The following is a 17,697-nucleotide window of genomic DNA, read 5'->3' on the forward strand; positions in this document are numbered from 1 at the left end:
CAGAATACTAAAAATAACATTACATAAAATGTCTTTTTAAAAGAAACCATTGAATATTACAAAGGTTGTAAATTTTGTAAAGTTAGGATATAAAATCTTTGAACAATGGTGCATAATTGAAAAGAAAAATAATTTTCATAAAATGTATATATTAACTGTTCTACTACATAAAAAATGAGATGGACACAAATTGCAGACAGATGAGATGAGCAGACACCGCCATTACCGCAGTGATCTCTCCTTTTGAAGGAAGAAAGACTTGAGATGCACAGCACACACCACAATCAGCTTAAGTTCTCAAGTTATGTCTATGAAAAAAAGGGGGGGAAAAAAAAAAAAAAAAAAAAAAAAAAGGAGGGGTGTGAGGGTTTACATTTTACAACAGAGGAAAAACAAACGAGCTCAAGAGACTACAAAAAGTGACTTGGTGACTGCTCCCAATATTCACACATCTCAATGGGTAAAAACCCGACTAAACTGGCCTTGGTTCCATAAACACATACCATTTTCCACAGGTTTAAGCTGTACAAAGAGTAGCAAAATTTTGAGAAACCTCATACTTAAATCATTCCACCAAGACTGGGAATTAATGATCAGTTGTCTTTCAGTCTCCTCATACAGCCATTCCTATATCCTACTGTACAACTGGTCAGTCAGATCCACTGAAAGCTACCATGGTCACATAATTCATATCAGGAGGTCAACCTTAAGGAACTGGAATAGACTATACACAAGGGGAGGGAGGACAGGGGGGGCATGCATAATCCAACAGTGTGCTTGCTTTCTCACTCTTCTCTCCGAGTTTCACATCATCCTGTGGCACATCAATGTGAGCCCTTGTTAAGATGTTTCAGTCAACACCACAGAATCACTCCAAAAGAATCACCAATCGAGGACATTCAGCGCCTCTTTGAACCGCAGAAGTCTCTCTACATGTAGGACACACTGGCCAGTCATGTCCAAACAGAGGTATTTCATTAGTCTCCTGCCGTTTGGGAGACGCATTGTGTCACATTTTTGGTAGACAGACACAGAGTTTGAAGGTAAGGAAGGTGAGGGTTGGGGTTGGTCAACAGTTTGTTAAGGTGTTGTTTCAAAAATGTCAAAGATATGGTTTTAATCAAGAGTTATGCTGAGTGGCAGAATCACTGTTCCTTCTATGCAGTAGTAGTGGTTTCAGTGGCCCATGAAGGCCAGGTGGAGAAATGCAGAGAAAACGAGTGAATAAGAGAAGGTAGAAGGGAAACAGACAATAACCCAGAGGACATCTCAGAAGACGAAGCATGTCTGAGACAAGAGGCATTTGGGAGGAAATGAGGTGAGAGACACCAGCAGAGCTACTTGGTTTGGCTGGTCTGTTGCTCAGACAGCTGTAGTTTTGTCACCAGGGATCCAGGAGCTGCTGCTTATCATGTGAGCTAATAATGCTGTTTAGGTTCAGATGAGTCCCCCTGAGTTAGTGCACACGTCAGAGTCAGGCAGGCCTCGCCCGCTTGTTCGTTAAGAAATCCACAAAAAGAAGCAATAAGGAATAAAAAAAAAAAAAATCAATTCAGCAATTTCATAATCAAGCTTACAGTGAGCTTTGGAGAGAAAAAGCTCGTTGTAGTTTTACAAGTCTGTGATTGGGGAAGGATTGAGTCAATGTCGTTAGTGTGGAGGGTGAGAAAAAGTTCAGGCGAAAATACGGCAGCTCCCACAAAGCGATGCAGCCGACCTCTGAGTCCTGCTCATTTCCTGAAAACTCTTGAGAAGTATGCATTTGTGTGGTGAATGTAATGTGCGCTATGTAGTGCCCAACCAGAGACTGGGTTGTGTTTGTTTGAGCATGCCCATAATTATACTGTAATCTGAACATCTGACATGATTCTCAAGTGGTTGTTGGTGCAGGTCTGCCCAGCAGGTGAGTGGTTGGGGATCTGGTCAGGTGCTGGTGTTGCAGGTTGCGCTGACTGTGCTTCAGTCACACAGACAGGTAGGTAGACAGGCAGGTGGGCTGTAACAGGAGTTGGGTGCTGAGGCTAGATCAAAGGAGCCGTGTCTATCAGGCCTTTGTTGGGGTCCAGGCTGGCAAAGAAGCGGACGTCCCTGTCCTTGTCGGACTGCAGAGCCATCACTGTCTCTTCCAGCTCATCAGAGTAGGCGCAGCCTGGCTCCTTGAAGTACGCTGTAAACCATATACAGGACTCCGTTAGTAAAAGTAAAAACCTACCAGCAACAGGGTGTGTGTAAGAGAAAAGGGACAGAATATGTGCTACAGCAAGAATAAGTAACTAAGTAAATAAGTAACTTTTGAAAGACGTAGTAACACCCAATGATAAAACGCACCCTGTTGAGTTCAGTACACTTCAGAGTTACTTTTCTTGGTCTTTTTTTTTTTTTTAAGTAGGTCATTGACTTTGTGACTCTTCTCTGCTTGTACTACTCATGTACTATATTTACCATTTACCATTATCCCTTAATAGCTTCCTGTGGCCTCAGAGGCTTTTGTTCCGTGCATTAAAGTCATAGCTCAACATTTTGGAAATACACAAATTCACTTTCTTGCCCAGAGTTTGATGAGAAAATTGACACCACTCTCATGTCTGTGTGTTAAATATGGACCTTGAGTCAGAGGTTGATTAGCTCAGCTTAACATAAAGACTAGAGGCATATGAAAATGTAAACATAAACAAAATGTAACAATCCCTTTAAATATATGTCAGTGAGTTCATTTGCATTTTACATTTCTCCATGACACTCTGTCGTAGCGCCTTGGCCACCAGTACGCGGACATTAGCCACTGGGTCTGAAGAGAGGCTGAGCAGGCTAGGCAGGAGGTGCTGGCTGAACTGGTCCATAGGCATACAGTCCTCCTCCACTATGGCCTAAAATGTAAGGAAACATAAAACGCAGTCACTCAAACAGGTTGGTGTGACAGACAGGTATTTTCACACATGGGAGAAAAACAGTCACGTTCTTATCGGTCATCAGGTTGTCTAACATGGTCATTACATAAGAAAACAACCAGTGTTTTGTCTGTATCCATGTAGCAATACTGCAGGATGGCATAAAGTAGCACTAAATTTTACATTCACTTCTAGAATCTCAAACCTTAAAATGTATGTTTTTAGTGAGAAATTTAAAGGAAATAGCATTAAAATGTAGTTGAAAAACAGCTGGGGAGACGGTGCAAAAGCTGAAGTTTCATCATCTCAATCAAAATAATGAGAGATAAACACAACAGACCTGGCAGATGAAGGCAAAGGCCTGCCTCCCCACCCACTTGGGACAGTGGCAGAACCTAACGGTGAGCTCGTTGATGAAGTTCAGGCCCAGATCATCAGCACCACAAGCATACAGCTTCTGGAGGATCTCTACAACCTGAAAACGCATTTAAAGTTGTTTAAAGGAATAGTTCAACATTTTAGCAAATACACTTATTTTCTTTATTGGCGAGAGTTAGTTGAGAAGATTGATACCATTTGCAGGTCAGTGCAGTAAATATGAAGCAACTGCCTGCAGCCTGCTAGCTCAGCTTGGCTAGACTGTAAACAATGGGATATGGCTTGTCTGGCTCTGTCATCTCTACATCTCACTAATTAACACATTGTATCTCATTTGATTAATCCATAAAAAAACATGTAAAAATGCTGTACTGTCCTTTAATGGTTAGTTATGTGCCGGACTTTCTTGGAATAGCGGAGTGCCTTTCTGGGGTCTCAGGGAACCAAATGAAAGTCTATCTCATCAGGAATATGAAGATTAACCAAAATGTTGAATTATTCTGTAAACAAATGACAACTTAGCAGGTGTACAAGTGCCCTCCAAGTGACTGCCTAACTACTGTCCAGTGCCCTCGTAGACATGCTGAGATGATCAAACTACCACCTGTCAGGGGATTACTTTATCTCACAACAACACACACTAATCATCATCCATCTGTGTGACTCATTTCCCTTTTGTTTAGAGTTTTCCAGTGTTTTTGCTGACCCAACCATCTGGCACAAGCTGCCAATGTATTTCCTCACCAGATGCTCCCTATACCAGAAGAAAAAACCCAAATCATACTATCTGCTGTAAACTTACCAGTTTGTATGAGATCCACCTGACCTCTGAGACTTTGTCAGAGCAGAGTGTGAGTGCTATCTGTCTGAGGTAGTCATACACATCGTAATGGCTGTACAACTCTATGATCAAGATCAGCTGCCTGGAAGGAGACAGGGATGGAGCAATTAACATATTAAATACCAATAACCAAAATAAAATAATCCACAATTTAAAATAGTCTATTATGGAAAGAAATTAGTAACTGTTTTGTTGAAACTGACAGTAGATTGACTTCACAATTAAATCTAACCAATACACTATGCTACAAGAGAAGAATTCAGTACTGCCATTCTGTTAATGAGCAGGACACTGATTGGAAGTCAGTCTAGATAAGAGTCTGCTAAAAATGTAAATGTAATTATTTCCAAATTCCTTCCTGACTAGAGGACGAAAAAGGAGACATACTCTGCCAGCTCGTATCTGAATCTCCAGTTGCGACTGTTGTCCGTCACCATGAACTCCTGCAGCTGGTACAGATATTCTCTCCTCTTGTCTGCATGCAGCAGCTGCAGCAAAGAAATGCACATAAACCAGCTTGATTATCTAGTGTTACCTGTAAACCAACTATAATTTTCTTCATCAAATCACAGAGCTGTTGTTGCATCTGAGTAATATTTAAACAGTATATGTAAAAAAAAAAAGAAAAAAGACCAAACTTACTAATCTTACCCTCAAAAATTGTTATCACTCTTGAAACAGCAGCAGGTGAATCTATAAACATATAAATTTATAAACTTACCTTGAGGAAGTCATACAGGTGTTTGAGCACACCAATGCGGACCTCGTCCAGGTCTTTGAGGAAACCGTTGAAGATAGGGACCAGGTCAGCTGCCGTCAGCTGGTCTCCCAGGATAACTGCCAGCTCATGGATGGAGAAAGCCAGTGTACGTCGCACCTTCCACTAAGAGGGGGGAGGTAGGAGGGAGAGAAACACAAAAAGATTATAGCATCAGCCATGAACAAGCAAGTGTAATGTAAGAAAAAAAATTAGGTTGCTTTTTTGAATAGCAAAACAAAAATGTCTTATTGCATCTATGATTATACCACCTTATCAATAATTACAAAGTAAAATAAATTACTGAGAAACAGGTAATTTTATCTGAATCCATCAGTGACTAATGGTCCACTGCAATGCTGTCACGCTAACAGTGACATTCAGTGCTGATAATGAAGAACAGTGTGACCGAGTCACGCAATCACCGCAGCTATTTGAGGTGAAGCAACACCTTGTACATTTCCCTTTCTTGCTCACATTCACTATGTACTTGCATAACAAGAAGTGTCATGTTAAGGCCACTTTACACTGTTCAACTCTGAGTCATCAAAAAAACCAAAAAACTTAATGATGACAATCATGAAAGAAATGTTGTGAAATACTTTTTGCATTAAAGACCAAAAGCCCACAATTACACTGCTGCTACAAGCTACATTTACAAACCAACCAATCAGAATACGATAAAAAATAAGACACAGAAACAATGAATCTAAAGCAGAGGGATAAAAACTGGACCATTAGACGATCATGATCATAAATTCTAAATATTATACTTAATTGAGGAAGGTTTTTAAAACATTCCCCTACATGTGTAACAAGGTCATCGACCCAGTTTGGCAGATTTTGTCATGGCTCTAAGTGATCTTCATCTTTTATAATTGGAAATTATTCATTTTTTATTTTTGTCAGTGTGTTGTTTTTGCTGTGTGTTTTAATGGCTTGAGAGTGTCTGTTTGTTGGTATGTTGGCCAGTCCTCTAGGGGGCGAGCTGGGTCGGATATGGATTTTGAAATAATATTTTAAGTGTAAAACCAAAAAACATCTGAATATCTGATGTTAATGTAGAAACATCTATTATTCACCGCAGGGTCCTTCTGTAAAACATAAACCTTAACTACTAATGCTGTTTAATTAGAAATCAATACATTACTGTCCATCAGTCTACAAGATGACCAACGCTGAAACACTACATTATATCTTATCATTATATAGGCTCTGACTATGACTAAAATCTTCTAATGGCAGAAAACCCTGAGCTCCAGTGACAAAATTACATATCCTTGAGTTAAGATATTTTAAAATGAGCTTTACTTAGAGCAATCATTTTGTCACAGTATGGCCTATATTTTTCATGCAATTGAAACAGCAACTGCAATCCCCCATTACCCTCATGATTTCCCCATTTCTCTGCTTACCTGCACATCAGTAGCGAGGGTTTCATATGTGTCCTTGAGACAGTGCCAGTTCTGTCGTCCCAAAGTAAGAGCAACTCCCGGCAGGCTGAAGGCACAGTGTTTGGCTATCTCTGTATCCACCGTCTGGGCCCGGGCTGGGTCCGTCATAGAGAGGTACTGATCCAACAGCTGCTGGGGGATGACATTCTGGAGACACAGAGAGAGATTAAAGAGTTCAATGATCAAATGGGAACAGGGATGCACAATGAGAGGGTATTTAATAATACATATGTGAGCTATTCAATACCAGCAGTGAAGTGCAGATCAATATTTCCAGGATGTGTGAGAGAAGTGCTTACTAACCTGGATCTTAGGCTTATCCTCAGACACTGGGCTGTGAGCTGAGTCTTCCTTTCCCTCCTCCTCCACACTCTCAATCAGTTCAGACTCCTGAGGAGAATACAAATATTCACATTAGGGAACAAACAGATGTATGCGTTTACTGAGTAAAGGAGTAAATGCAAAATTGCAATTAATTGGAAAATTGATTTTTTTGTATCCAGCCCTACTTGTCAGCCAACTGTCAGTCCTGATCAGACCACACCCACACAGTAACCAAGTGTTTAACTTTCAACGTTGATGAATTACTCATGAATACATATGAACCAATTTCAGGCGCTTTAAATGGAGATAAGATCTGATCATGTATGATATATCCATCAACTGCTGTGGTGGTGCCATTAACAGGAGAAAACACTACAGGAGAACTCTTTGCATCAAGTATAATTCCATCTTAAATTCAGTAAATGTATGTAGTTATATCTGTGCAGCAATATAATATACAACATCTGTTTTAACACACTGCAATAATCTGAATTGTCTCTTACTAGAACAGGGGAGTCGGGAGGAGACTCTTCCTGGTCCTCCAGGGGCTCAGTCTGTGTCTCTTCGTCTCCTTGCTCCTGCACAGGACTCGACTCCATAGCTGGGGGAGTTTCTGTTGTTTGCTCCTCTTCTGTGGGGCTCTCATCACTCTCTGACTGAACCTCCACAGATTTGCTCTCCACAGACGGGCTCTCGGTGTCGCTCTCAGGTTGCATTTCTGGCTGGGGTTCAGTCGGGCTGTTGTCTGGTGGGCTGTTGTCTGCTGGACTGTCGAGCTGGGCTGCCTTCAGAGCTGCTGACAGCACCTGGACTTGAGCTGGAGGCAAATTACACATGCACAGCTTAATCTATATGCCCATAAAGTGCCAAAGTAAATACACAGTGACAGCAGGTGATCAAATGTAATTCACAAAGATTCCGGCTCTGTATACTCACCTTGTACATCTGGGTCATCCATGTGCGGTTGCAAACAATCCAGAACCTTCTGGATCTGGTCACTTGTAGCTTTGCCATGACTCGGCTTGGAATCAAGACAACCATCTTCAGGTTCCTCCTCCTCCTCCTCCTCCTCCTCTTCTTTCTCTTTCTTTTCCTCCCACTCTGTCACTTCCTCTGATGTTTGACAACTTAACATCTCCAGTTCCCCACTGATGTCTGGTAAAGGAGACCTCCAGTAGTGGAAAGAATTAAAGTTCTCATCTGTCTGCTCCGTGTCTTTTGTGTTCCTTGCGTTGTTTGTAGTCGTAGGGCTGACATTGCTGTTTGAGACATGGGTGAAACCGCTGTGCATCTCTCCAGGAGCTGAAGTGTGGTTTTCATCAAAGTTGTGCATGTCCTCGCTGTCAGCTACTGACATGTGCTCTGGGGACGGTGTGGCACGGCCGTCCTGGTTGGGAGGTGTGTGAGCAATGGTTCTTTCTGTGTGGCAGCCACTGATACCGGAGCAGTTCAGGGAGTTTAGGGAGCAGTCGCTGAAATGGGAGTAACAATATTTATAGGAATACTTATAACTAATACAGAATAAAGGAAAGGGGAAGTACTGTACTTGTCATCAGCCTCTTTCTAAATGTTGGTCAAACCTAGTCTGAGTGTAAATGGAGCATTTAAGGGTAAATTTCAAACTCTATAAAGTACGTCTATGATGGTAAAAATGATTTTCTGGAAAAAAAAAGGATTCAGGGAAAATGCTTCTACATCAACTTCAATTCCTTGTATTCCCTTGTTTCTGCAGGTAAACCTTGAGGCAAATGGATAAAACTGGCCTTTCCTGTTCAATCCCAGTGAATTATGAACATGATTCATTAGGCCAATGACGCAATACTTTACAGCCGTGTCTGTGCCAACACAAACTCATACTTGGATTGTGCCACAGCATTTTGCTGTAATTACTGTATCGACTGATAAAGAGTTCACTAAATAAAATTACAATACAATCTTCACCTAACTTTGACCTAAGATACACAAAACAGAACATTGACACTATTATAATTTGAACAGACTAAAGAAGAAACATCATTATGTGTCTCATTTAATGTCTGCTGTTAGTTGTGAGGTTCACGTGGTCTTACCCTTCTAACGTACACCTGGGGACCTCTAATAGGGCGCCGTCCTCTCTGAAGTGAAGGCCTGTGCTGGAAGGGTTGGCAAAGGTGGAGATGAAACGTCCCAGAGACTGAAAGGCAGCCTGGCGCACCTGTAAGTGGAAGAGGAAGGAATCTGTCAGTTAATTATGACTACAAAGAAGTGTATTGAAGGTGTTAGGCCAAACATCCAAATTTGGTTAGAGTCTTAAGGTATTAATGAACAGAGCTGTATGGGTCACCATTTCAAAAGTCGGATCTAGTCCAAAATAATACACAGATGTGGACAATGGAACCGTATGCAGTTCTGTTTATACTACACTGGGTGTAGACAGGCAAGATCACATGTCTGTCGGGGTGAACTGGCAGCACAGTAATAAATTTTGTCAAAACTGCCAGTTAAGTTTTGGAGATTTTTTGAAAGTCTTGAAAAATAGAAAATTGTCATCTAAATAAACAAAGTACACAGCTCAAAATCAGGAACAGGAGGATGCATACCATGCTCAGGAAAACAAACTTTCTAGATTCAAGAGCTCAGTAACAAGTACCCTATTTTCATCATAGTACAGAGGAAGTTACACATAAATGTGCCAATCCTTTTATGCAAATGTATGAATTGCAATTTTTCCTGTATATGTGTGTGTGTCTTACCCAGCGGGACTGGTCACTGATGAGGCTTATGAACAGGGGGGACAGTTTTGCACGTCGCACCTCTGGAGAGGTGGAATTGGAGACCATCATGAAGCACTCAGCACAGGCTTTCCTGATGCCCCACAGACTGTCTGAGCACAAATCGAAGAACTTGGGCATCTATATTAAAAGCAAAACTAGTCAGTGCAACTTTAAATTAACATTGAGTGTTTCAAGTGTTAAGGGATTTGTATACACGAAGGGTGCACACAAACTTGTGGTATGGTACAAGTAACTTATTAACTTGATAAACCATGAATCTGCATGACAGCAATCAAACACACCTAACTTGACGCATGCGATGCGTTATGCGTTAAGCATTGACTCAGGAAACGCATGAAGGACACCAATGATTAACTTTCATGTTCCATAATGACGTAAATGTAAATACATAATGAAAATGGAGTCTCAAGTCTCTCACCAGTAGTTTTTCTGTGGCCTCCTGACCAACAATAGAACAAAATTCTCCAAAATTTGCAGCACAGACCTGTAAGACATAAATAATACAAACATGATAAGTACACTGACACCCTTCTTAAGACCCAAATAAATGATGCTAATAATAATCATTTATACCATATGACAAAAGTCAAGATAAGTTATAGATTTACGAGGAGAGTCAACAGGATGCCAAATTGCCAAATTTCTTCTAGCTCAATCACATAGTATATCAGTAGGGTTTTCACTGCTGTGTGCTATGGTTAAGTGGCCATTGCCTAGCAACATGAGATGTGTGCATTTATTTTAGTGTAATGTCCTGGGATTGTTTGCATTGTTTACATGCATTATTTACACAGCCTTGTTGAGAAAACCTCCCCATTGGTCTGGCATCTGGACTTTGCTCAGAAAAGCCAAACTTAACTACAGTGATTTGATCATATTTGTTTTTCATAACATGTAAACCTCAAAATGTAAATGTAAATTTGGAAAAAATGCAATTCAAGATCACATTTGCTATAGCGCCAAAAGCTTTAACTTTTTTTACAATGAAGTTGCACAACATCTAACTGCTCGAATCAATAAAATATTTTTTATCTTTTCTGCAAAACCATCATACATCATCTGCATTGGCTTAATCTGTGTAAAGCTATATACCAATTGTACAATTTCCCTGACAATACTGTTGGAAAATTGTCTGATGGCTCACTGAACAAGACTGAAGCCCTGGGCAACACAAGCAACAAAAAAAGTAATGAACTTCAAAGTTTAGCTTCAGAGAAGAGGGAGGTTTACTTGATGATTAAAAAATAAAGTCTCACTGCTACAAAGAGCCAAAAAATTATTCACCATGTCTGACCACCTTTGCAGCTCTCAAAAACTTTTCCCCAACTGGCACCAGTTCGCCAGAGAATTAACATTCCTCAGAAAACAACAGTATAGTGTGGGCTAAGTTGATGCGCAAAACAGAATTAAAGCATTGAATTAAAGTTATTGAATTTATCCTCGTGGAACTCCAAAACACAATTAAACTCTTGCTCAAGTGAGTGCTGGCTCAGTTATCACCACAGTTTGAAACAGAATATCTTGTAGGTAATTTCAGACTGTAACAAGTATCTTGATCTTTAAGCTGGAGGATGTAAACATGGTTTGGAGGTTGTTACCTTGCGGACTTGGAAGAGTCGGGCATCACTGCACAGGTCACAGAAACGTGGCAGTAGTAGGTGCTCCACTGTGTCTTTGCTCAACATGGTGACAACTTTACACATGATCTGTAAGAGGACACATGGAGAGCATTTAGTGCCATCACAACTCAAGACTGTGCTTCAATTACATCACTACACTGCAGTGATGACTGAAAACTAGTTGAAAATTGAACTGAAAAGCTTTATAGAAAGTCAAATACTGTGCCACTGAGGGAGAAACAATCAGGGACTGGATAGGAAGTGTGTGTGAGAGTTATATAAGAGGTTATGTGTGTTAATAGGGGCTGAACCTGATTTGAGAAAACTTGATTTGATTTGGGTGAACTGAATTAGTGAATAGCTAACAACTAAATGCAATATAAATAATACAGAATATAAATAATAATCATATTTAAAGTCTGTGCATGGAATTCAAAATGATGCATTACAAATCCATTCAGGAAATGCATTTATACTTTGACAGTTCAATAACACATGACAAATTTCAATTCATACCATTCAGAAACAATATCTGCTGGCATCAGTCATGCTCTATAAAACAAGAGCCTGTCGACTGGATTAGACAGGCAATGACTGATCACCACGTAGCAATAAAAGAAACCCACTCTCTCTCTCTGGCTGCATTGAACTTATACTGATTTAATAGGTGAGCCTTTATAGTCTAAAGCCAGTTTGTCTAGTATGTCTGCGGTTTTTAGCTATATTTCAGTCAAGCTTACTGCCATAATACTGAATAACAGACAGCTAAAAGAAAACTTAGAACACAAGTGGATTTTCTTACAGCAACAGCCTCTATTTTGTAGTCATCATCACTCCTGGGTTCTGTGAGGTCCAGCAGAACTGGACAAACTTTGGTCTCCATGTCAGCTTTAGAGATGAGGCCCTGCTCCAACAGAACGAGCAGCGCTGCCTGGCTTGTCTTCCGCACCTAGAAAGATGGAAGCAGGTTTAGAATCAGTTTTTTTTTTTTGACTTTGCACAAATAAATCTGATTGCTTTTTATACTTTACTTATTATATTTAAGTTGAGAAAAAAAACCCACAAAAAATAAACAACAAACATCTAATATGTTAGAAGTAGAAGAAAAGTATATTCTTAGTTAGTAGTGATTTTTGTCAGCTAGAAAACCATAAATCTAAAACCTACCTGGTTATTTGGATCAGTGAGATACCGGACTACAATTGGTACCAAGTATCTTGAGAAAGCGGCTGGGAAGTTGGGCCGACTTTCATGTAAAAACATTGCAATGTTGGGGACCTGCTCCATCAGTTCTGCTCGCACTGTGGGCTCTGAATACACAAATCACATTACATGATTAATGAACAAAGATAAAACAGGTGCATTATACCTTCAACCACATAGAGATTAAATCCAAAGGGATGAATTGTTCTTATTAAAAATACAAATTGGATTGGATTAATATTAGGCTGTGGCAGATTAATCTAAAGACATGACAACTAAACAGGTGAAAAGGAAAATGCATCTACCTCCATCTTCCGACATTCTGGCAACTGTCTCCATGACACTGATAAAGTCATTTTCATTGTCACTGAATTCTCGAAGCACATCAAGCAGGCCACGAGCCACGATCTGCCTGGAAAGCAACAGGAGCTTTGAGTTAGTAGACTGTCTGCCAATACCTACAAGTGCAGGGTGCACAGAGCGTAACACACAGTGCTGACAGAGCTGTCAAGTACATTGCACCCACATGTATTGGAAATGACAGGAGGGGTTGAACCCTTCAAAGCCGAGTATGAAAAGCATAACAACAGGAGCTAAACACATTTGTGTAGGGACAACAGAGCAGTAGTAAGTGTTTGGAACTGTGATTATTCAAAAAACCACATACTGAGTATACCTGGCAGGCTTTACTATTTACAAAGCAGAAAGTACCACATTAAAATCCACACATAACACAAAATATCCTCAACAACCTATTATAAACAGGGAGTACTCTTGTCAACTTAATGCCATGTTCAGACAGACACCATCCACCCAGGGCTCTACTTTAAGTCTTTTTGCATTCCTGAACTATAGAGTTAACACGGGTATGTGATTAGTAAATACACAGGAATGCAGAGTCTCGTCCAGATGACTATGAAAAAACATGTCTGGAGATGACTTAAGATGTGTCAGTCTAATATCTCAATTTCTGATGCCTTCTTTTATTAGTGCAAATAACACATTTTCTTGTTTTAAGGTTTAAACAGCATATAAGAAAACAGTCAAAAATTTAACTTTACTTACTAAGAAAGTCACATCAATGCTGAACAGTCACCTGATAGAATTTAACTCCTTTAAAATGATGATGAAAACTTAATCTGAATATTATCCGGCTAAATCCTCTCATCAAGTGATACTTCTCTGCCATTTGACAGATGTTTCCTTGTTACTACGTTCCACTTCGTTACAGATGTTTCCTTGTTACTAGGAGTGGCACAATGTTTTCAACACAATCGTCACGAGATGACATCTACACTACAGCAGAGACATCTGAAATCATGGTTCACTTGTCAAACAGGGTTCTATAACTGAAATGCCAAAACTAGATTAATTCTTTTTCTGGTAACACACATGAAAATAATCACAAATAAACACTACCTTGAAGAAAAATACAAATGAGTGATAACCAAGAAATAAAGTGGCCCTTGCATGGATTGAAGGCCACAGTGTAGAAATACGGATGCAGCTCAAGTTCATTAACATTACTGTGGACACAGCCATGGTCAGAAAGGAAAGAGAAGCTTGATTAAAAGCATATTTTTGGCTGCATTTTTATGTTTTGTAATGTGTACCTTTGTATTTGTGAATTATAAAGAACTAAGCTTTGAATGGATATCTTTACTTTCAACCTCAGTTGCTGCAGCCCTAAGTTTTGAATAATTTTATCTCAAAAAGCTGACTACCAACAGCTGTAGTAGCTAATTAAGAAATATGGGAGTTCTGAATGAAGTTTTAGCAAATCAAACTACAATATGGCAAACATCTCAATCCATAAAACAGCTCTGGATGGCTTTGGTACATTGCACTGAGCCAGTTATGAACACCTGGGGCCTGTATGATGAAGTGAGTTCGACTTAACATGAACTGTCCTGAATAACGTGTATCCCAAAACTGGTTACAAAACTGGCTCAGTTGGGTTTTACCATGCAGCTACAAACGTTTCCGATTGTAAGAGGCAGAATTGTAAATTACATGTGATATCATCAGAACCCTTAATTAAATACTTAATGTGACAAGAGATTGAATGATGATGCCCACAGGTAAATTTGCTTAAAACAGCAGAGAGTGATATTCAACAAGGTGAAATTTAAGAAATATAATCACATAACTAGAATAGAATAAGCAGCTGTAACACTGGAAATAATTTCCAAATATTAAAGTAAGGTTAATGCTATGAATATGTACAGGAATCAGTATATATGTCTTTAGTGTGAGTGAAATGTTTGACATTTGTAATCATGGGGAATATTTAACTATGTGGATTATTTTTCTAATAAAAGACAACAGGAGGTTTAGTTTTTCATTGCCAGTTATAATCATGTTATTCTGAGCTGCAGTGATTGCAAAAGCATCTACACTGTCAGGAATCATGTTGGCAATAACAGGATCTTTGTGCAAATGAAATAGAGCATTTATCATCATTATGTAGTTACTTTGTATAGTAAACTATTCCCTTCCATGACATGTGGAAAGACTGGAACAGCAAAATTATTTGACTCATCTATAAAAATCTATATTGCTCTTCATTATTCGTCACTATTGTAAGCTCTTTTGTCACTGTCAGGATCCTGTAGGAATGATGACTCCAGTTTTCCCAGTGATCTGACCGGTTTGTAGTCAGGCTATTGGCAGGTTTTCCTTTGATCCTCTGGAGTGTTCTGGAGCAGGTTACCTATGCAACATGGTGATCTACCCTATGTTTTGTGATCCTAGAAAACCTGAATTAAGACCAAACGTAGCTGGATAACCCACTAATCTCGTTTCGTGGTACAGGCTTCTGATTGTCTGATATTAACCATTTTGTCTGTTTTGGGTGTTTCCTGGACACAGGGCTCCACTTACCTGTTGAAAACATTCTCACTGAAGGCATACTTCTCTAGCCTCCCAAGAGGAGTTAGGTTGTCTTGTCCTGCATCAAGGAAGGCTGTGATGCGGATGCCGTCACACTCTGAACCATAGTCATCAAATCCAACTGTGGGAGAGAGACAAAAGTAATTTTAGAGTCACACAAATTGGAGCAATGTCTGAGACACACTTACAATGCCTACAAAAACTAAACATTTATCCTTAGGACAGTGACAGATATACCGCAGTAGTTACAGTGTCATGTTGATGATACTGAGTCACACTAAATGTCAGGAATTAAGAACCTCCAATGTGTGAATAAAGCAGAAAGACTCCAGTCTAACTGATTATTCCATTTAATGGTCCAACTATAAATACACACTGGCTTTGCAGTTGGATCTAAATGCTGTTTCATCACCCTGGCTAATGTAGACAACAGGGACCGCTGGTCTGTATAACTGCTAATAATAGCATGGCGTAAAACCCTGAAATACTGTTGACAGCTTTAAATTTCACATGGGTGAATGGGGTTGCCTAGAAAGATGACACTTCCATATATACCCTACTGCTGAAAGCAGGGAAAACAAAGTTCCACATATCATATATGCAAGAAAGTAATCCTTCAATACAGGTATTGTTTAATGTGATTTTGTAAGCAAATTAAAATAACTGGAGTACTTACAGTCGTCCAAATCATCATGGCCATCTTCAAAGTATAAAGATAGACCTGCAAGGACAAGACAATTAGAGGAGTGGGGGGTTGATGGTGGAAGATTTGTCATCAGTATACCATCACTGTCTTTATACACCAGTCTGCCCTACAAAATGAAAAGAAGTTCTGGGTTTGCAGGTTTACAAGCTGCAAATTACTAAGAAGGGACAAAGTCTCCTTCAATAACATTGACAATAAATCACTGTGGTCATGCTGATTAATCACTCTGCAAAACCGATACGTGCAATCACAGGACATTATCGGAGTAGTAATGTATAAGAGAAGAAATCAAAACAGATCATTAAATATCAAAGTAATGTTTTTTCTCAAGCAAGGATCCAAAGGCTATTAAAACTACTAATACCTAGACTACCTATAAGATCTTTCTTTGATTGTAACAAGCCCCTCTCACCCAAACTCCCTTTTTTATTGTCCTTTGGTGACACAAGAAAATTATATTCCTTTTCCTTTGTGTGAATTAGGTCTGCAATTCATGATTATTTTCTTTATTGATTAATCTGCAGATGTTAGTGTGATTACTTGATCAATGTTTGGGTTAAAAATGGTCAGACAAAACAGTGAACAATGATATATTTCTCACAATCACATCTTTCTAAAGCACAACGTCAAAAACAATGTTGTTTTGTCCAAATTCAAAAATACTCAGTTAACTATCACAAACACAAGATAAAGAAAACTAGCTCACAATTATAATTAATAGATTATCAAAAAAGCTGTTGATTATTTTTTTCTTAAACAACTAATTGTAACGTCAATAAATAAAGGGGAAAAAACTAAAAATACAAAGGAGGTACTAAATCAGAATTCTAAGAATTCTTCCCTGTAAAATGTCTTATCTTGCCGTTGGAAAATTATCTTTTTAGTTTGGTTTCACATTATCATGCAGTCAAATGAGACAGGGAAACTTGTCTTGTTCAGAGGTGATTTTCAACGTCTTTACATCATATTTGTGTGATAATATAACATACTGACACTACAAGAAGACTTTCTTTTAGGATTAGTATTCAGTACCACCCAGTACTAGACACAGGACAATAGTAGGGAAGCGTAGTCAAAAGAAAAGCCCAGAAATAAGTCCCAGAAGGAGAAGCATGTGGTGGGACGGCTAATGTCTGTGTTTACAGCTGGGCAAGCAAGGGAATGTGCTTCAAATATAAAAACAACTCTCATCTAGAAAAGACACATTAAACATGGTATTTCATGAGTGGAGTAAATAATGTTACGTGTGTTTTATTAACAGCACCAAGGACCAGGTTGGCAAAGAATAACATCTCCCCTTTGTTATGGTATAAAGGAGGATTTGGCCAGCTTATGGCTGAAAATGACTTTAGCAACTTGGCTAACGTTAGCTAGGTCACCTCGCTAGCCCTTGCTATGACAACAGTTCGATAATAAACGCGGCTGAAGGCGTTCGATAGTTTCTAATTACAGAATAAAGTGGTGATTTAAAATAAAACTACACATACTGTGAAGTTATACGCTTTAGATATAGCCCCAAAGGAACCCATTTCGATACCGCTGAGTAGCTTTCGTTAGCTAGCTAGCTAGCGGTGCTAAGTTTGCTAACACGGCTTGTCCAGCCCTTTCGCTTGACTTGAAGCTAACAATTCGCCTTGGAATAGCACAAATGTGGCGAAGCAGGCGCCACTATTTTAACAGTTGCAATTCTGACGAGCATAATACGGCTTTGTAAGTGCCAGAAAGGCGTCAAAGTATATAAGAAAACACTGTTTAAAAAGTGCCATTACCTGCCATCTTGAGTCTCGGCTCGGCTCTGCGGGGCCGCCGTCCCGGTGAGGGCTGTCACCGCACAGCTGTCACTCAAACACGGTAGCAAACT

General features: G+C 39.5%; 1 protein-coding gene across 1 annotated transcript; it reads right to left on the minus strand.

Annotated features, from left to right (window-relative positions):
• Positions 1 to 38: 38 nt before the first annotated feature.
• Positions 39 to 17,650, minus strand: ppp4r1 (protein phosphatase 4 regulatory subunit 1). Its single transcript, XM_022761485.1, has 20 exons — positions 17,606 to 17,650; positions 15,807 to 15,851; positions 15,122 to 15,251; positions 12,544 to 12,650; positions 12,203 to 12,345; positions 11,838 to 11,984; positions 11,015 to 11,122; positions 9,835 to 9,900; positions 9,375 to 9,533; positions 8,712 to 8,836; positions 7,579 to 8,114; positions 7,146 to 7,459; positions 6,622 to 6,708; positions 6,280 to 6,465; positions 4,829 to 4,990; positions 4,495 to 4,595; positions 4,069 to 4,189; positions 3,229 to 3,363; positions 2,726 to 2,867; positions 39 to 2,167 (listed from the first exon to the last, which is right to left on the minus strand). Exons 1-20 carry the CDS (start codon positions 17,610 to 17,612, stop codon positions 2,022 to 2,024), a joined length of 2,967 nt encoding a protein of 988 aa, XP_022617206.1. The 5' UTR covers positions 17,613 to 17,650; the 3' UTR covers positions 39 to 2,021.
• Positions 17,651 to 17,697: the final 47 nt, after the last annotated feature.

This window comes from Seriola dumerili, unplaced genomic scaffold (genome assembly GCF_002260705.1).
Source record: "Seriola dumerili isolate Sdu_G_001 unplaced genomic scaffold, Sdu_1.0 BDQW01000409.1, whole genome shotgun sequence".
Taxonomy (NCBI): domain Eukaryota; kingdom Metazoa; phylum Chordata; class Actinopteri; order Carangiformes; family Carangidae; genus Seriola; species Seriola dumerili.

Coding starts and splice junctions, on each gene's coding strand:
- ppp4r1 (XM_022761485.1), bottom strand. Junction 12,346..12,543: donor CAGAATGTCGGAAGATGGAG/GTAGATGCATTT, acceptor TTGTGTATTCAG/AGCCCACAGTGCGAGCAGAA. Junction 11,985..12,202: donor TCACTGATCCAAATAACCAG/GTAGGTTTTAGA, acceptor CCATCTTTCTAG/GTGCGGAAGACAAGCCAGGC.